Consider the following 18,573-nt stretch of genomic DNA (forward strand, 5'->3'; position numbering starts at 1 on the left):
GACCACAGCAACTCATTGTAAAGGAAAACATTTAATTGGGGCTGGCTTATAGTTCAGAGGTTTAGTTTATCAGGATGACGGAAAACACTGTGACAAGCAGGCAGACATGGTGCTGGAGAGGAGCTGAGAGTTCTACTTCCGGGCCCACTGCAGCAGGAAGAGAATGCCACACTGAGTGGGGCTTGAGCATATGAGACCTCAAAGCCCACACCTAGTGACACACTTTCTTCGATAAAGCCACAACTACTCCAACGAGGCCACACCTCCAAAAATGGCCTATGGGGGCCATTTTCATTCAAACCATCACAGATTGGCAGACAGAGACAATGCTGTCTCAAGCAGAAGCCACAGAAGTGTTTCACTGTTACCCTGCAAAGCCATGCCACTGGGAAACGAACAGCAACAGTGGGTTAATCATGTCCAGGTTGCTGGAAAATATGTATCAAATATTCTCAAATATTTATTTTTACTGTTCTCTCTCCCCCAATTCTGTTTAAGCAAATTAGGTTGCTCTGCATCCAGGGAAAAGAGGGGAGTAGAGAGTGGAAAGGAAGAAAAGGGATCACTTCCTTGCTTCTAAGCATTCAATACAAAAACTCTCAAACAGGCCCAGCTGTAGGATTTGTAAAACCCAACACAAAATTAAAATGTGAGACCCTTGTGCAAGACTGCCTGTGGTACAAATCAGATGCTCAGTGGATAAAGGTATTTGATAGGCTAGCCTGGAACCTGAGGTCAGCCCCCAAACTCTTGGAAAGGTAAATTGTGAGAACAAAGAAGTCATGATATAACCAAGTGGTGTGGAAGAAAGTGACATAACCCAAAAGCTATCCTCAAAAAAATAAACAAGTAAATAAAATTAACACTAGGGAGATAAAACACAGAGAACAAGAGAGTCCTGGAATTAGGGATGGGAATAAAAGAACAAGCCTAAAAGCATAGGAGAAACATCTAAACCCAGAAGGTAGCTAGCCTCCACATTGGCACCAGGGGAAAATACGCCCTCTTCAAATCAGCCTGTAGTTTGCCCAGACTTCCCACATGAGTGATGGCTTCCTGCAGCATTAGACTTTATTTGATTACATTTGGCTACCACAGATGGACAAGCTTCTTTGTGATAGTCACATACAAATTATGTCATAAGAATTAAAAGGAGAAATATTCGTCATTTTTATTTGGTTGGGACTGGATGGAAGAGGGATTAACCCACTTTCTACCCATCAAGAAGCAATCTTAAGTACTGTTGACAATATCTTTACATTTCCAAGCAAGCTACACATCTCTAAGAAGAATTAAAGTAAAGGACATAATACTGCCCCAGTGGTATTACCAACCCGTAAAACTGCAATCCTTAGTCATTTGTTGTTTAGAAACATAACTTATCCCATAATATTCTTTTCCATCACTCACTTATGATTTTGGGTAGTTAGTACATTGTGACAATTTTATAACATTGCAATACAAGTACACTTGGGTCAAAATGAGCAACTAATAATATACTAAGCCATTATAGAGGATTATTATGGTAGTCAAGCAATACAGCTTCTGCTACACCTTTTGAAAAGGATTAAACACAAAAGAAATGCAAAGTGCAACCTTCTGAATTATGGACAGTGTTAATGGTTCTTCTACGAAAAAGGAAAACACTGTATTCTACAGCTATTCTCTTCTATTTGTTACGTTTAAAAGGAATTTTTTGGTGTGTGTTTAATGGATACATTTTTCTTTTAATGCATTTTTAAACTGAATCATCATCTCATGTGCTTCTTTTTCCTGGCTCAAAATTTGTGTTAAGAAAAGAAAATTGCCTTAGTGATTATCATAGTCACTTGTTGAACAAGCTATTAGGACATGTCATCCTGAAAGCTTGTTCCAATTTGCTGAGTTGAAATCTCTAGGCGTGAAAGATTTTGCTCCTATTATCATCTCTACTAAACCAATTTTATGCTGTCTGAATCTTTGTTTAAAATGTTATAGATTTCAGCACATCGCTGCTGTTCCCAGTAAAGACCGCATCTCAGCAACCAAATATACCTTTGCCTCAGAATTAAACAAAACCACAAAGTACTTGGAAGATAGTGGACATCAGGTGAAGAAAGTGATTTCTGAGAGACAGGCAACAGATGAGGCAAGCCTCACGACTGCCATACTCGTTGAAGTATCTTGGCTGAGGTGTCAGGAGAAAGCACACAGGGAGTGAGTACCCACTACATGCTGTAAATTGAGAAAGGGACTTGAAAGCAGACGCATGTGAAGATTTTATGACAAACTATCGAGCAAGAAAAGAGTCGTGTGGAGAAAATTTTCTGAGAACCACAACATGTCTCCATAAACTATTCAGAAGGCTGCTCACTGTTACACACAGTGAAGAAAACAAAGCTGGAAAGACATGTCTCCCGAGTTCAGAGGAGGAAACACCTGTCACTTACCCAAGACCCAGAATCACAGTGATTCCTAACAACCAGAATGAAACATTTAATATCTCAGCGATCATTGACTTGCCTCTCTGTGGGTCATTTCATTGCCGGCTGAGACACTCACAGGGACCCTCACATTTAACCATGTTGGATAATAAATACCAAGAGTATTCACATGGATGTAAAACAAAGTGCCAAATGCTGAAGCATTTACAGTTGGTAGCCATACAAACACTTAAAGCTTAGGGGACACTGTGAGAGAAAGAGGTGGAAAGATTGTAAGCACCAGAAAACCAGGATGTCTTCTGAGACATAGTGTCACTCATATTTATATACATGGCAGGGAAGCCGCGGCCATGAAATCTCAACAATATGGTTTCCTAAACAAGACAACAGCAAAACTAGTTGACATGCCAATGTAGATGAACTAGAATATAGGAACTGGTAGATTCAGTAGTGATATGAACCAAAAATACACTCACTGATTTGAGAATTTTAATGAAATCAACAAGCACCTAATTATGCCAATGAGAAAAGCAGAATGAAGACACTGAAGTGGCAATTTGGGTATGAAAGAGTTGACAGCAGAACAGATTATGTGTGTTTATAATCAACTATATAGCCATGGATTCAGGAATAGGTAATAAATCTTTTATAAAATACAAACTATCCAAACTTCCTCAAAGAGAATGAAAGAACCTGAACACTATATTTATTTTTAGAAGTTGAATTTGTAGTGAAAAAAAAATCCATGTTAAAATAGTTTCACTGGTAAATTATACCAGAAAAGAACAACATACTAAATTCCATATGTAGAGAGGAGGAAATGAAAGAGAGAATCAATTACTGAGAATAATTTTATAATAAAGACTAGAGTAACAGACCACCTTTCCTTAGGCACATCTACCCAAAACTCTCAAATAGAATTTCAGTAAAGCTACTGCAAGAACACCTTCGGAAAATCAAAGGGCATTTATCCCTGGATAGGATGGGTTTAACATCCAAAATGCAAGCCCTGTAACTCTCCACATTTACAAATTGCTACGGAACTACCACAGTGAATACTGGGAACAATTTCATTCCCCAGAAAGATCTCTGGGTGTCTGTTTATAGTCAGCTTCTCTTTCAAGATTTCAGTGCTTTGGGGTCTCAGAGCACACGCTGCCTGTAACTTGCTATGTAGCCAAGGACCTTGATCCTCTTGCCCCTGACTCCCACATTCTGGGATTACAGAGGTGTGCCACTGGCAACAAATTGATGTTCTTCTGCGTTTGGAACCTTGGATATGCTAGGCAAGCACTCTACCAACTGACCTGTATCTGCAGCCCTCGTTTTACCTTTACTGAGAATGCCATCCAATGTCACCTAGATGAATGGTCACACATGAAATGGTTTAAATTTAGCTTCTTATCACTCTAGATCTGTATAAGATCTAGATCTTATCACTCTAGGTCGTTTTACTGTGGCATGGTATCTGTGCATTCACTGTTTTCCTGAAGGACGTGTAGGGTTGTTTATACTTAGGGTGACTACGAATAAAGTTTCTATAAACACTGCGCTGCACGTACCTTAAACGCACAGTTCGACGAATCTTAATATTTACCTGCCCTAATACTCTTGTATTTTTAGAGTCTTCTATCCTAATATTTCTTTCTACCCCCAACACCCTAGCCTTTTCCTCCTGTTCTAGAGTTGCATGCAAAAGAACCCGTGTAGGGTATCCGGAGTTAACATTCCTTTTGCTCCTAGAAGATTTAGCAAGCAACTGCACTTTAAAGAAGAAAACTGACGCAATCTAGTTTACATTTGTAATTAATACTTTTGGTTAGTGTGAGAAGAACAATGGGCCACTTAAATGTTCTTTTTGAAGGTACGGATGAGAATGAAAACAATTTCTGGATGTCTAGGCGGGTTCCCTCCCTATGGTAAAACCAGAACGTTACCAGCGGGCGATGGGACCTGCTTGCGCAGTTCCCAGTTCTCCACAGCAGATGGCCCCAGAGCCCAGCGCCCGATTGCTCGGAGTGGCTGCAGTTCGGAGAGACTGGCTCCTCCAGGACAGCGGGTTCAGAGGCTTCAGCTCGAGAGCCACCGAGGCGCGCGGCGGCCCCTAGCTGCTCCTGCTGGACAGCTTCGAGGATCCGCTGCGAGCGTCACATCTCCCTTCAGCTACACGCTAAGCTGGCCCCGGCTGTGCTGTTCGCTCCGGCAACTTTGACCTGGAGTAGCCGAAGTTCCGCGGGATATTAGAGTGTCCCACAACAGTCCCCTCCTTGGTGACATTAGACAAAACCCATTTGGGTGGGCTCCCGGTCTGCACCGCTCGTAAAGGGTGCTCAGCAGGGGAAGGTGGCTTCGAGAGTTCGAAGACAAGGGGGAGAGGAAGGCGTGTCTAGGGTTTAGAAAGAACTAATGGGTGGCACCGAGGGGAACGCGAGGGGACCGAGGTTGGGTGTCTCGGAACAGAAGGAGCTGCCAGGCTGATCCGGCCGGCTTGTTTGGATGGAGAGTTGCCTAGGCAAGCGGTGCACTTGAGAGCCTCTCCTTCCCCCTCTCCAGAGTGCTCTCCAGCGATGAGGTCACAGCCCCTTGGAGCCCTCCTCCTCCCTCCGGTTCCCTCCCGCGCCCCGGTCTCCTCCAGCGTCTGGCGCAGGGCAGTGGGAATGAGGCGATAGAGCGCGCAATGATGAAGTAGCGCAAGAGGTCTCTTGGAAAATGAAGCCGGGGTCCCTGCTGCAGCTAACGCTGCTGCTCGCCCTGCCTGGGAGCCTGCGGGGCAGAGGGTGTGCGTCTCCACCCTGCCAGTGCCACCAGGAGGACGACTTCAGAGTCACCTGCAAGGAACTCCACCGAATCCCCATCCTACCGCCCAGCACCCAGACTCTGTGAGTAACCAAGGCCGACTCCCTTTCCCCCCTGGAATTATGGTGTGTGGTGGGATGCGCTGATATCTGGGTAGTCCCTGAACAAACTTAATCGCCCGTACTTGGGAAGGACAAGTGCGCGGCTGACACAGGGAAACAGAACCCCTAACAAAACTTTGGTTTAAGATGGGAGTTGTGCTTTCTGAAGAGTTTCTATTCTGTCTACATTTGGCCAACTCCCTGCGCCCGTCGGATTTTAGTTTCACTTCAGGTAATAGGTTAAGACATAAAACAACTAACTTTTGAGATTGGGAAGTAATAAGGGAGCGGGATACAGCTGGGATACAGAGTTAATGAAATGTTACTAATAATAAAAATATATTAAATTAAAAAAAGATTTTCTTTCTAGAAAAACTTACTTTTAGAAATTATCTTAGAAAACAAAATTTCTATTCTCCCCCCCCCATTCCCCATTTCTCCTGAGGTGAGAAATTACCTTAGCCTTAGCTGTTTGACTTATCAAATAATTGTTAAAAACTTAATCAGAGATGGGCATACTGGTTCTCTCCTTTAATTCCAGCCGAGAGGCAGAGGCAGGTGGATCTCTGTGAATTCCAGGAGCTCTGTCTCAAAATACCCAAAAATGTAACCAGGAGCCCATTTAGAAATGCACCCTTGGACTTCTCAGAACAGAGAGGGTTCCAGAGGAAGTGGGGAGGCAATCAAAAAAGGGGGGTGGGAGAGGCTGTGAATATGACCTAAAGCTACACATGAAATTATCCAAAAATAACTTAAAATTACTTAAAAATAAAAGTACAATATGTCCCTCATCTAATATGTATATATCCTGTGAACTGTGCAACCCACACCACCACTTAACACATCCAGAATTTCTTTTGGATATACGTGGGGGAAAGGCAAAGAGACGAAATTTCACAAGGCACGTTTTCATCTTTGTGCTAAATGTTAGTTTCTTAACCGATCCCTGAAAGAGATTGGCTAAAAATACAACAGAAAGAGCAGTAAGACAAAGGGGCTGCCTAAACCCAGAGGAAGTGGAGATAAATGAAAAGCAGTTGTACTTCAAGGTTCTCTTAAGAATTTATCTTAGATTGGGACGGGAGGAGGGAAGGAACCACGGGGGGGGGGACACAAAGTGAGTAAAGTGTAATTAATAAAGAAAAATAAAATAAAATAATAAAAAAATTATCTTAGAAGAGCAGTCAACAGAAGGTGATTGCCTCCATGGGTACAAATTTAAGTGTTTTCTTTGGTCCGTTAGTTAAAACTAAGCCACCCACCGTTGTTTCTTATTTCCCATGGATTTGTTATTGCAATAACCTCTAAGAAGCACTTCTTTCTCTACGCTGTCTTCACAGAATAAAACACACTTTACCATCATGATTAAAAACCTTATAGTGGATACAGATAGTCCCCAAAATAGAAATCATGTACAAACTTCAAAGGACAACCTCACCGATCTTAGTTTACCTGTTTGTGTGCTTATCCAAGCAGGCTGAGTACCTCCAACACAGGGTCCCTGTCAGGCAATCTCGAATTGTAAACCAGCCAATTTAGATGGAACTATTTAGATGTTCAAAAAAAGAAAAGCTTAAGTGAATGAAGGCATAAACACAGATTCTTGTCTCTGATTGCCAGAAGCCCAAAGGCTTCTTCAGAGAGTTATAAGTTGTGAGGTTTTAAGTTATGGAAGAGAGATGAGGTTCTGTGAGTTACACAATTACCCAGCAAATGTTGAGAAAAGGGAATGCTGAAAGTGTGATCATTTATTCAGAAGGACTCCATTTTTTTTTCTTCTGGATGAAAGAGGCTTCTGATGCTGTGATGTGAAAGAAGAAAATCAGTGAACCACAGAGAGTGACTGCACAGAGGCAGACAGACCTGACCTTGAGAGTAGTCGAGCCAGATGTTAGTTCTTAAAGAAAAAGGGATGGGGAAGACAGGGTGCTTTACTTTTTAAGTACAGGTGGGTGGTATGGTGTGTTCACTCATCTGATGACCTGAGAGATGTTTTCCCAAGGTTTACATTGTTGGAGTGTACCCCTTCTTTAAACTTTCTTAGTGCTTTTGTTAGCATGTATTGCTTATACATAAATATGGGTATATATATATATATATATATATATATATATATATATTATAATGTATTTGATCATATTCACCCTCACTGCCCTCTCTTGATCTTCTTCCATTCCATCTGATCTTCCCTTTCTTCTAATGAACATCTGCCTATGATAAAACCACTAAAGAAAATGTCTTTCCCTCCAGAAGTAATCATTAACCTCCTATAAATCCCCAAGTAGGGGTGGGGGCTCATGAGCCATGCCATGTCCAGACAGCGTTCTGCAATGCTCAACCCCATCCTCGTTTAGAATTTTCTGAAGAGCATTTTGGTTTATAATGCAAAGCCTTGTGCTCTTGTGGGGCCGTTTGCCTGACTTTGCCATGTTCGCCAGGGTGCCATACAAGCTGGGGTTGGCTGTTTTATATGTCGCTAAGGTGCTGAGGGTGTTTCTTCCATAGCCTGATCTAACTGTGTGCTATGGTGGAGAGAGTGAAACACATCTCTTTCTACACTGCTGTGCACCTGCTCTGTGGTCTTATGAACGGGAAGAAGATCATGACAATCTGGCTCTGGATCTTTTTCTTACTTGACTCTCCAGAGAGGCACAGTGTGCCCTCATTATAGCAAAGGGACTACTATCCCTTGTCTTCATTTGGAACATTCAAACATCTTTGATATGCAGGAAGTCTGAAAAAACAAAACAAACAAACAAACAAAAAAAACTCCTCTCACTTGAGAATGACACAAGGAAACTTAGATAAAGCAAGAAATTTGTGTACATAGTGCCAGTGAGATGGCACAGGGGGCAAAAAGGCTTGCCCCATAGCACAACAACCTGGGTTTGATCCCTGGAATCCATATGGTGGAAAGAGAGAACTGAGTCTCACAAGTTCCCCTCTGACCTCCACATGAACACCATAGCACACACATGTGCCCACACACACACACACTACACACAATCACCCAATAAATAAGTGACTGAAAATTTCTATCTCTGGAGGATTTTGAAAAAAGTGAAAAGCAAAACAATAACATTTGACATAATAGATAGATAATATTACCTCCAAACCAAACATACCAAGCTGGGCCATCAGTCTCCTCTATTCCGAAGGTTTCCAAGTATGGCCTCTCTGCATAAGAGAATGCCGTTCTAGAGCGACGTTCTGTGTGTTTATGCTGACTCACCTTGCCTTGTCACCTTTAATCCAGTAGAATGATAGAGCAGGAAGCCTGGCATTCTCCCCATTGGTGCTATAATGGTAGCAATGACCACCTGCACCCGCTGGACTTCCTACATTGTCTCGGATCTTGGGCTTCAGTGTAGTAAGCGTTTGTCCACCATGTGGGCATGTGTTCAGAAATGCTGCTGAGATTTGGGGGGGGGGTGGTTCTGGTTTTAACTGTTTGCATGCTGTACCTAAAGGTTTAATTGGTGTCTATCTCAATGTTTTCTTAACTAAATGACTGTGTACTTCCAGGAGTTGGGCCTTAGCTTCCATTTATAGTATTTGCTACTTGGTATGCTTAAGTAGGTATATTTCTTTAACTGAAGTGAATTTATTTAGAAAAGCTTTTAGCCTTTGTACAATCCAATCTATCCCTAGAATGTTTTTTAGCTTCTGAGACTTGCTATTGAATGAAGTTGCCCTTTCTTGTTCTTTCTGAACTCTGGCTGGCAGGTTCAACTCAGCTGTTCTGACTCAAACTCTTCTCCAAACTGACTGATTCAAATTGGCTTCTCTCAGCTTCTGACTGAATTGTTCTGCTTGGCCTCAAACTAACTCTAGCAATCTGCTCTAATCTTCTGACTTCATATCCTCTGGCTCATTGTGTCTTTACCCGTGTCTAGTTTGTTCTCTCTTCAACCTGTCTCTGTAAAACTCTCCTGGTAAAAAACTGACCCTTCTCTCTTCGCTTTCTCTGCACTGCTCTCCTAAGCTGCCTCTCTTTCCTCTTTGCTCTCATGAGAGTTGAGCATAACCTATTCTGTCAACTCTTTCTCTGATTCGTCATTTTTTCTGCCCCTCAATTATATATCACTTTCAAACATGTGTGATTCCTTCTACAAAGTAACTTTACCTTCATTGCTTGGGATTAAAGGTGTATAATAAGTGTGTGTCTATATTCCAGCCAGAGGGATTAAAGGTATGTCATTCCAGCCAGATTACACAGACATAGAAGGTGTTTGGATGTCATCAGAGAAGCCATGTTCCTGGATTATAATTCCCCTACATGGAAGGCTTCTCTGGCTGTTGAGGGCAATAGCTGTTTACTTTCAGATACCGAAGTGACATGTGATGGGTTTCCACACATTCACTGCTTGCCATCATTTGACCTTTATAGTAAAACCATGTTCAAGATACTTTGAATATCCATCTCCTACAACTACTGACTTCACTAGTGCTTCCTGAATTCTTCTGACACAGTACTCCATCTGGAGAGATGACAGTGGTTTAGAGCACTGGTTGTTCTTCCAAAGGACCCAGGCTCACTTCTAGCAGTGACTCACAACTGTCTGATAGAGTACTCCTCTGAGAAAGGAAAAAGTAGACACCCAAGATACGGAGGCTCTAAAAGCAGCCAAAGCAAGTGGGACATTCCTCTGCCAACTCTGTTTTTTCTCTTTTTAAGGCTTTTACCTTTTTCCCACCACACAAGTATTATATGGTGTCATATAGTTTTCAGGAGCAGTGTCCTTGAATGTATGTTATTACATCTTTACTTAATTTATTCCATAACTTGACTCAAACAGGTGTCTTGAATGTCTAGAATGGCAGGCACTGTGGGAGTATTGTGAGGTAGTTAGGTAGACAGGGATAGGTTCATTTAACCCAGTAGCATCAGAGCACAGGATACCTGGCATTCTCCTCTGGCTTTTACACACATGCGACTGTGTGCACACACGTGTGCACACTCACTAGAAACTGGATTCTGAGATGATGAGTAGCATGCTTCACTGGAACTGTCCATTGTAGCTGGGTTCTGTGTGTGTATGCAAGTGTCGGAGTATATGTATGTGTGTGTTTGCATGCAGATGTATGTACATGGATGTGTGTGTCCTTGCATGTGCATGAGAAGCCAGCAGAATATGTCAGGAATCCTGATAAGAAGTCTGAATTTACAGATTTCAGTTGTTTCTGTCTCTGCTGGCTAGACTGAAGGCTAATTCTATTTTCTTTTATTACTTCTGACCAAGCAGTAAGCACAGAGAAAGCTAATTCACAATGCTCAAAATACATTGTTTTAAAAAATTACTCTTGTGTGAGTGTCACTGGACAAGTTATCACCAAGACACTTTGTCTTCCCATCAAAGTTGAGAAATTGCTTCTATGAATCAATCTACTTGATTGTTGTTTTCAGATTGTACGGGTGTGCCATTTACTCTTCAAACTCAAGCTTACTACTCAAGGGATTCTGATGTGTTCTAAAGGTCCGCCATTCTGCTAGGGACTGTGTGAAAATTTATATGTACACAAGTCAGCCAATTTCTTATATTTTTCGAAGATAGCCTTGACCTGCCAAAAAGTTGAGAAACTGTGCATTGGAATAATCTGTCCTATCTACTATAACCCGATCTGTTTTATTACAAAGAACGCAGAACACGTGTCTTAGAACTAAAGGAAATTATGCCTGACCCCAGAATAGAATGCTTTCCCTTCTGCACACATTGTGAGGATGATGGTGTTACCCATCCCTCGAAAACACTTGATACAGAAGTTCATCAAAAGCCCTCAGTCTTTTAGGTCAATGGTATAACAACGTATTTTGCATATGGCTGGTGCATTGTATCTCATATTAAATTCTTAGCACTGGACTGTCTAGATGGCTCATCAGGTTAAGGCGTGTGCCACCCAAACTGGTAGGCTGAGTTCCATCCCTGGGATCCACATGGATCCAACAACCCCTGCAGGTTGTCTGCGACTTCTACATATCCAAAGGAGAGCCATGGCACACACATGCACATGTGCACACATACAGTTAAATTAAATGTGATAACATATCCTTAACTGTCATATTTGGCCATTTAAATTATCTACTGTTCATACCATTAAAGATACAGGAGACATAAACTGAGGTAAAAACCTGCTAGCTCAGGGAGGTAACTTTCTTTTCTAAACTATATGCAAAATATCTATTTACAAGCCTGATTCTACAACTAAACTGCTGGCTCTTTAGATATCTTTTTTATGTGTGGCATTCTACCGAGCTGATCTACCTTTCCCTTGAGCTTCTCTAAACCCAAGGGGGCTCCTTAGCTCTCGTTCCCAGAGTAATGTTTTACCTGTGTCTTGCCAGATGCTTCTGTGTTGTTCTTGCAAGCCCAGAGAGAGAATCCCTACTTCTTACCCAGCGCTCCCTCCAAGCCCAGAAAGAGAGAGAGCTCTATCAAAGAAATATCCAGCTCCTCCCCTCATCCTTGGCAGGCTGAAACATGTCACCACCATGGGGGGGGGGCGAAGAAGGGAGGCCAAGCCAAGCCAAACCATTTCATCTTTACAGTGGGGTAGCTCAAGGTCGTCCAGCTGTTGTTCAAAACTATAGGTTGGATTTTGAAGTGTGTCATTCAAGAGATGGCAGACTCAACTGTGTGGATCCTTAAGAGCACCAGAAAATGTTCAAAACCAACTTCTTGTTAAGATGGAAAGCAGGCTCTTGTGATTTTAGGGCTTCCTGTAAATGTTATTCTATTATAGGTGCACAACCATCCTGGATTTTCTGATACAGAATTAATGAAAATGCTTTCCCATCAGAGTATATCAGAAATTCGGATATTTCTTCATTATCTTAAACATCCCATATTGCTTTTTTTGGACCTGGGAAACTTTCCCTAGGGTCCAGCTTTGTCTTTCAGTAGACATGATCTCTTTAATTATTCAGTGCATTAAGATTTGGGCTTATATTTTCCATGCATTTCCTTAGTTTTATCCATTCCTGGTGATAGAATTATCTCTGCCAAAGAAATGAGTCAACTCAAGCCCAATTAGAGTATATACATGCAGGTTTGTTGGGGGCAGCTCTCTGGTGGGTTCACAGGAAGGTGTCAGTGAACTCACCATGCAGATGGAGACAGAAGGGGGACCAGACAGAGAAGAGAGGAAATGCAGAGAGAGAGGACCAAAATGTCTGGATTACATAGGGAAGAGCTTCTAGGGGAGAGGAATACAAGCCCCTGGGTTTGAGAGTTCAGGGCAGAGGGCTGGGGAGCGCTATGCTTGCCACGCCTTATAACAGGTAGGGACTGAGGGATTCTGGGAGAACCGGGGAAGGAGGGCGGGGCAAGTCCACTTTGGTTAAATGGGCATCTCAGCAATTTGTCCCAGGTCTGAATCCCAAAAACAAATACTCAACGTCAAAGAGAGGATTAGAATAGTCTTTTCTTATTTCCAGGTGTTGTCACTTTGTATCTTGTTATTTCAATCATTTTATAAGCTGAGAAACTAGAAGGCCAGTTTTGGGAGAGGTATTTGCACATAGGATCTAAGAAACAGATAAATGAGGGAGTCTCCTGGGAGGGAGGCTTTAACAGACCCTTTAGCTGTGTGGCTTTCATGTCAACTTCTGAGTTTACGAACATTGGTCTATCCAGATGAGAAAACCAGAAATTCTACCTTTAAATAAACAGTTTTTGGCTTTGGGGTTTTGGTTTGTTTGTTTGTTTGGTTGGTTGGTTGGTTGGTTGGTTGGTTGGTTGGTTGGTTGGTTTGGTTTGGTTTTCCGACTCAGGGTTTCTCTGTATAGCCTTGGCTGTCCTGGAACCTGCTCCGTAGACCAGGCTGGCCTCGTGGATATCCTCCTGCCTCTGCCTCCTGGGGTGCTGGGATTAAAGATGTGCACCACCACCACCCTGGCTAAATATACAGTATTTTATTGTGTCTGATTCCTCCTTCTCTTCCTCTGCTCTCCTTCCCCTCCTATTTTCCTTCATCCTTCCCTTCCTCTTGGTTTTTCAGTAAATATTTATGTTAATACTAGTCTGACATTAATGATATAGACTAAATGACATCCCAGACCTTACATTAAAATGGGGGAAAACAGCTAAAATGGGCAGGATAGGGCAGAGTCAAATACAAACAATGGCAGGTGGAGGAAAATACACCTTCAGAGGAAAAATATAAAGACAGGGAGAGGCAACGAGAATGTGGGAAGCTGCCTTCAAACAGTCAGACACAATGCCAGCTATCCCATCCCTGGTTTGCAAACGGCATTGTCCCGTAACTACACATGGTAGAAAGCTGAGCTCATTGGTCCTAGCTCTCATTTTAAGGGAACCGAGCTGGTCACAAAAGCAAAACATTTACCTACATGACCTAGTTACAACCCAAAGGTCTCATTTTCTAAAACTGTCACATTGGAGATTCCACTTTCAGTCCGGTGAATTTATCAGAGAGGCTCAGCTATTCAATCCAAAACAGACCGTCTCACTGAAAAAGGTGACATTCGAATGAATTCCTAAATGAATTAAACGGGGGAAAGAGTAAGCCAGGCTCATATCCAAGGGAATTAAATTGTGGAGAGATGCAAAGATCCAGACGTGAGAGTGACGAAAAAACGAGCAGGTCGTATTGAGAAACAAAATAGGCAATGTGGCCGAAGTAGAGAGAGTACGAGGAAATAGTCTTGGGAAACAAACCCTGTTGTGCTTTGTAGGTCATTATATATAATCGATAGGGTATGTGTGGTATCTGTATGTATACTTTACACACGTACATACTAGCACATGCATGCATGCCCTGTATCTGAAGAACCACCCCACCCACCTCCCAAAATGCAAAACCTGACTTACATTCTTGCTAGGATTGCCTTGACTGATGAGCTTGTCAATCGGGTAAGAGACACTGATGGTTTGAACCAGGTGAATAGCAGGAAGAGTGATTTTTTTTTTAAATGATGGCATCCAAGGTTTATTTTGAAGGTAAATCCAACAGGATTTCCTAAGACTAGATGGTCTTAGCAAAAGCAGCAGCTCATGATGTCTTCACCAGTGTTCTCGTGAAAGCAGATATGCGTGAGAACCCTGACTGAGCAGATTGCATCCACAGAAGAGGAGAACGCAGAGAGGAAGGTGTCAGAGTGGGGGCATTTGCAGCTGGCATGACCCAGTGGTTGCTGTATCCCAGGAGGTCACAGAGAACTCAGGTGATAGATATCTCGGCACGCTGGCTGTAGAGAAGGGGGTAAGGATACATGTACCCCTGTTCTCATCCCTGGAAGGGACTGACTCTGCCAACCTTCCAGGTTTCTTGGTCACAGGTGGTGAGCTATATGCTGGGCTGTCCAGTTCTTCAGTGTTTACATTCTTAAAAATTATCACGATGCAACCTAGATGTCCCTCAACAGGACATATGTGTCTTTCTGCTGGGGGAAGTCAGGGAACAGGACAAGTCTACCACAGACGGCCTCTGAAAGACTCTACTAATCGAGGTATGGAAGCAGATGCTGAGACTCATAGCCAAACTTTGAGCAGAGTGCAGGGAATCTTATGAAAGAAGGGGGAGATAACAAAACCTGGAGAGGACAGGAGCTCCACAAGGAGACCAACAGAGCCAAAAAACAAAAACAAAACAAAAAACAAACAAAAAACTGAGCCCTGGGGCCTCTGCAGAGACTGATACACCAACCATGAATAATGCATGGAGAGGACCTAAAACCCTGGCTCAGATGTAGCCCATAGACTCAGTCTCCAAATGGGTTCCTTAGTAAGGGCTGTCTCTGGCATGAACTCAGTGACAGGCTCTCTGATCACCTCCCCTCTGGGGGCTGCAGCCTTGCCAGGCTACAGTGGAAGACAATGCAGCCAGTCCTGATGAGACCTGATAGGCTAGGGTCAGATGGAAATGGAGGAGGACCTCCCCTATCAATGGACTAGGGGAGAGGTATAGGGGGAGAAGAGGGAGGGAGGGTGGGATTGGGAGGAGATGAAGGAGAGGAACACAGCTGGAATACAAATTGAATAAATTGTAATAAATGAAAATAATTTTAAAACTTTTAAAAAATATATATATTACCATTAAAAATTGTCACAATGCTTATTTGGGATAAATTATTAATTATTATTAATTATTGAATTAATTATTAATTCAAATTGACTCTCATTCATTTTAACAGTGTTTGGTTTGGGGATTTTTGTTGTTGGTTTTAGAGACAAGGTTTCTCTGTGTAGCCCTGGCTGTTCTGGAACTTGCTCTGTAGACCAGGCTGGCCTCCAATTCACACAGACCCACCTGCCTCTTCTGGTGAGATTAAAGGTGTGCACCACCACTGCCCAGCAACAGTGTGTGTGTGTATGCGTGTCTGTGTGTGTGTGTGTGTGTGTGTGTGTATGTGTGTGTGTGCGCATGCGCACACACAGAGAAGGCAAGGGGTCAACTTTGGGTGTCTTCTTCAGTTGCTCTCTATTTTTTTTTTTTTTTTTTTTTTTAGACAGAGTTTCTTACTGAAGCTGTGGCTCACAAATTCAGTTCAGCTAGATGACTGGTCAGCAAGCTCCGATAACCCCGGTCTCTACCTCACCAACCGTGGGATTTCAGCTGTATGCTCCATGCTCAGCTTTTTGTGTCAGTGCTAGGCACGTGTCATGTTCGGAGCACAAGCCCTTTAAGTAAACCATCACTCCAACCCCCATTTTAATAATTTTTAACTACAGCAAGAACTAAACGCCCCTTCTTTACTCCCTTTAAAACTCACCACCAGCCAGTTTCATTTGCTGAATTATGTGTGCTGTGTCAACTCTGTGCCCAGACTCATACTGTGTTTTCATATACACACACACACCTTACTTTTACCCAGTGGTTACATTAGGCTGGTGTTTGACTCTAAGCTAGACTCAACAAGACCTGGCAATGTCATCCTTCTTCCCATGTATGTCATCACCAGTGAGAAAGTCGTAATTCAAGCACAGACCTCCTAGTATGAACCCAAGGCTTTCTCTATTCTAGCTCCATCTTTCTAAATATTCTCTCACTCACTTTCTTTCTTTCTTTTTCTCTTTCCCTTTCCCTCTTCTCTTCCTCACCAGCTCTGTCTTGGTCCCGACTATAAAAATTCATATCACAATCCACGCTGCAGTTTCCTGCTTAACAGCACTTATTATATTCACACTATTGCATGATCATTAGCTCTATTTAGTTGCAGATATTTTTCTCAGCATCACAAAAGGAGATCCTATGCTACTCAGTTTGGCATTCAACATACCATGTCCTTCTCAGCCCTTGGAACTGCTGAGCAGCCATGTTCTCTATGGTTTTCCCTCTTCAAGACCTTTTAAATATAATAGATGTTAAGGATCTGTGCTTTCCTGTACCCTTTAATACAGTTCTTCATGTTGTGATGACCCCCAACCATGAAGTTATTTTGTTACTACTTCATAACTGTAATTTTGCTACTGTTGTGGATTGTAATGTAAATATCCGTGTCTTCTGATGCTTTTGGTCCACCCCTATTAAAGGGTCATTTGACACCCCAAGGGGTCACGACTCATCGGTGGAGAACCCCCGCACTGGAGGCATGCATGCCCCTGAAGGTTATAGTAATAATCCCTGGTCTATTTCTTTCCTTCTGCTTCCTTTCTGCCAGGAGAACAGTCTCCTTCCTTTTCCAAAGGATGCTGCTGCCATAAGATTCTGCCTCACCACAAACCCAGAATCAGCAAGGTCAATGGCCATGGGCTGAAATCTCTGAACCTGTGAACCAAACTATGTCCTTCCTCCATTAGCTACTCTCCATCAGATATTTTTTTAACACCACTGAGAAAAGAAACCAGGTTACCTAGGACCCACCTTCGTTACAGGTTAACTGTTAGTATGAAGAGTGGCAGGTCTGAGAGATGTGCCATCCGGCCTCATGGAACCTTCAGTTTGTAGAGGGCAAACTTCTGTGCAGAGACCATTCAGTATCTGCCTGGCATCAGGACTGTGCCACTTTATTAAGAAAGCATTTGTTCACCTCGCAAAAGCAGCTTTACAGAGAACTACAAGAATGAGTTTCCCCTTTCAAAGAATCATGCTAAGGAGTTGCCATCCGCAAGGGATAGTAACTGAAATTCTAATTTGCAGGTGTCAGTCCTAATAGAGACCATAAATCCGTAAAAATTTAGCTGCTCTGTGTCAGAGTTTGGTTAACAAGCCTGTTAGTGTTTCCAGAGCCTCCAGATGCCCGTATTTAATGCTTGGCTGGCCTTCTTACCTAGCATAACCAAACAGGCATTTCACAACCACCCTTGGCCACTGCAATCTAAAACAACACAGCCAGAAGCTCTGAAATGTGTTCCATGAAGCATGAGAGAAGTCATTAAGGCTCTGTCTGATTTGGTTCTGTGTGACACAGGTCTGATGTTCTTGCGAGGATTCCTCTCGGCGCCTTGCACAAAGCCTGTCTCACGACCAACACAAACAGAGCAGGTCATGGGGAAGTTTTCCTTTTGTATTATTTCTGATGCCTTCATTATTAACAGCAGCAAAATGGGGAAGGAAAAAATATCACACATAAATCTGTGTCATCTAGAAGTCTTGGTGGCGACCAGAGGACTGTTGTTTCCCACCCTAACAGAAAATTTTATTCTATGAATACGTGAAAGTATTACCAGCGAAGTGGCTAGGGCCAGTTTCCTCTCCCAAATAGAAGCTATGGGCACATGAGATGTTCTTCCAAGGCCTAGAAGTTAGGAGCCCTTGAGTGCTCATGACCTAGTAGCTGGACTGGCAGGTTACAAACCCAGAGAGCTAAGGGCCAACAGCTGCAGCCTTAGGAGATGTAGAAACTCAGGTTGAAGCTTTATTGCTCTGGACCTTAACTAATGGCATGCCCCCCACCCCACCCTCCGCCACTACCACATCCCCACTTGGCAGCTAGTGTAGTTCTTGCTTTCCAGGAGTACAGAGTGACAGACAGCAGCTAGCAGAATCAGGGACCCCTTGCTTGGGATCCAGTTTTAAACAGGCTTCAGGCACTAGGACCCTCAGCTCTAGAGTGTTAGCACTTGAGACAAGTTAGTATTATGGTTCTCAGGGCAAGGGTGCCTGAGACTCTTGGTCCTTCAGGGTTTGTAGCTCACTGAATTCCTTTCAGGGACCAAGGCCTACAGAGTCTCTGTTCTAGCTCTTGACAGCCTTTTATCTTTTCCCTGTAAAGTCAACTTTCTTCCTCCTTTGTTTTCTTTCTACTTTCTCGTCTCTTTGGCTGCCTCTTCTGGCTGTTGTTTACCTCTTGA

At 42.9% G+C, this 18,573-nt stretch overlaps 1 protein-coding gene across 3 annotated transcripts in view; it reads left to right on the plus strand.

Annotated features, from left to right (window-relative positions):
- Nucleotides 1-4,553: 4,553 nt before the first annotated feature.
- Nucleotides 4,554-18,573, plus strand: part of Tshr (thyroid stimulating hormone receptor) — a 122,508-nt gene continuing 108,488 nt past the window's right edge. For 2 of the 3 annotated variants that reach the window (XM_060387989.1, XM_060387991.1), the window contains exon 1: nt 4,554-5,302. In XM_060387989.1, the coding sequence (XP_060243972.1) occupies nt 5,133-5,302 (170 nt within the window). In that variant the 5' untranslated portion in view covers nt 4,554-5,132. The remainder of the gene's footprint in view (nt 5,303-18,573) is intronic. The other variant, XM_060387990.1, reaches the window with a different exon arrangement.

This window comes from Meriones unguiculatus, chromosome 7, assembly GCF_030254825.1.
Source record: "Meriones unguiculatus strain TT.TT164.6M chromosome 7, Bangor_MerUng_6.1, whole genome shotgun sequence".
In the NCBI taxonomy this organism is placed as follows: Eukaryota; Metazoa; Chordata; class Mammalia; order Rodentia; family Muridae; genus Meriones; species Meriones unguiculatus.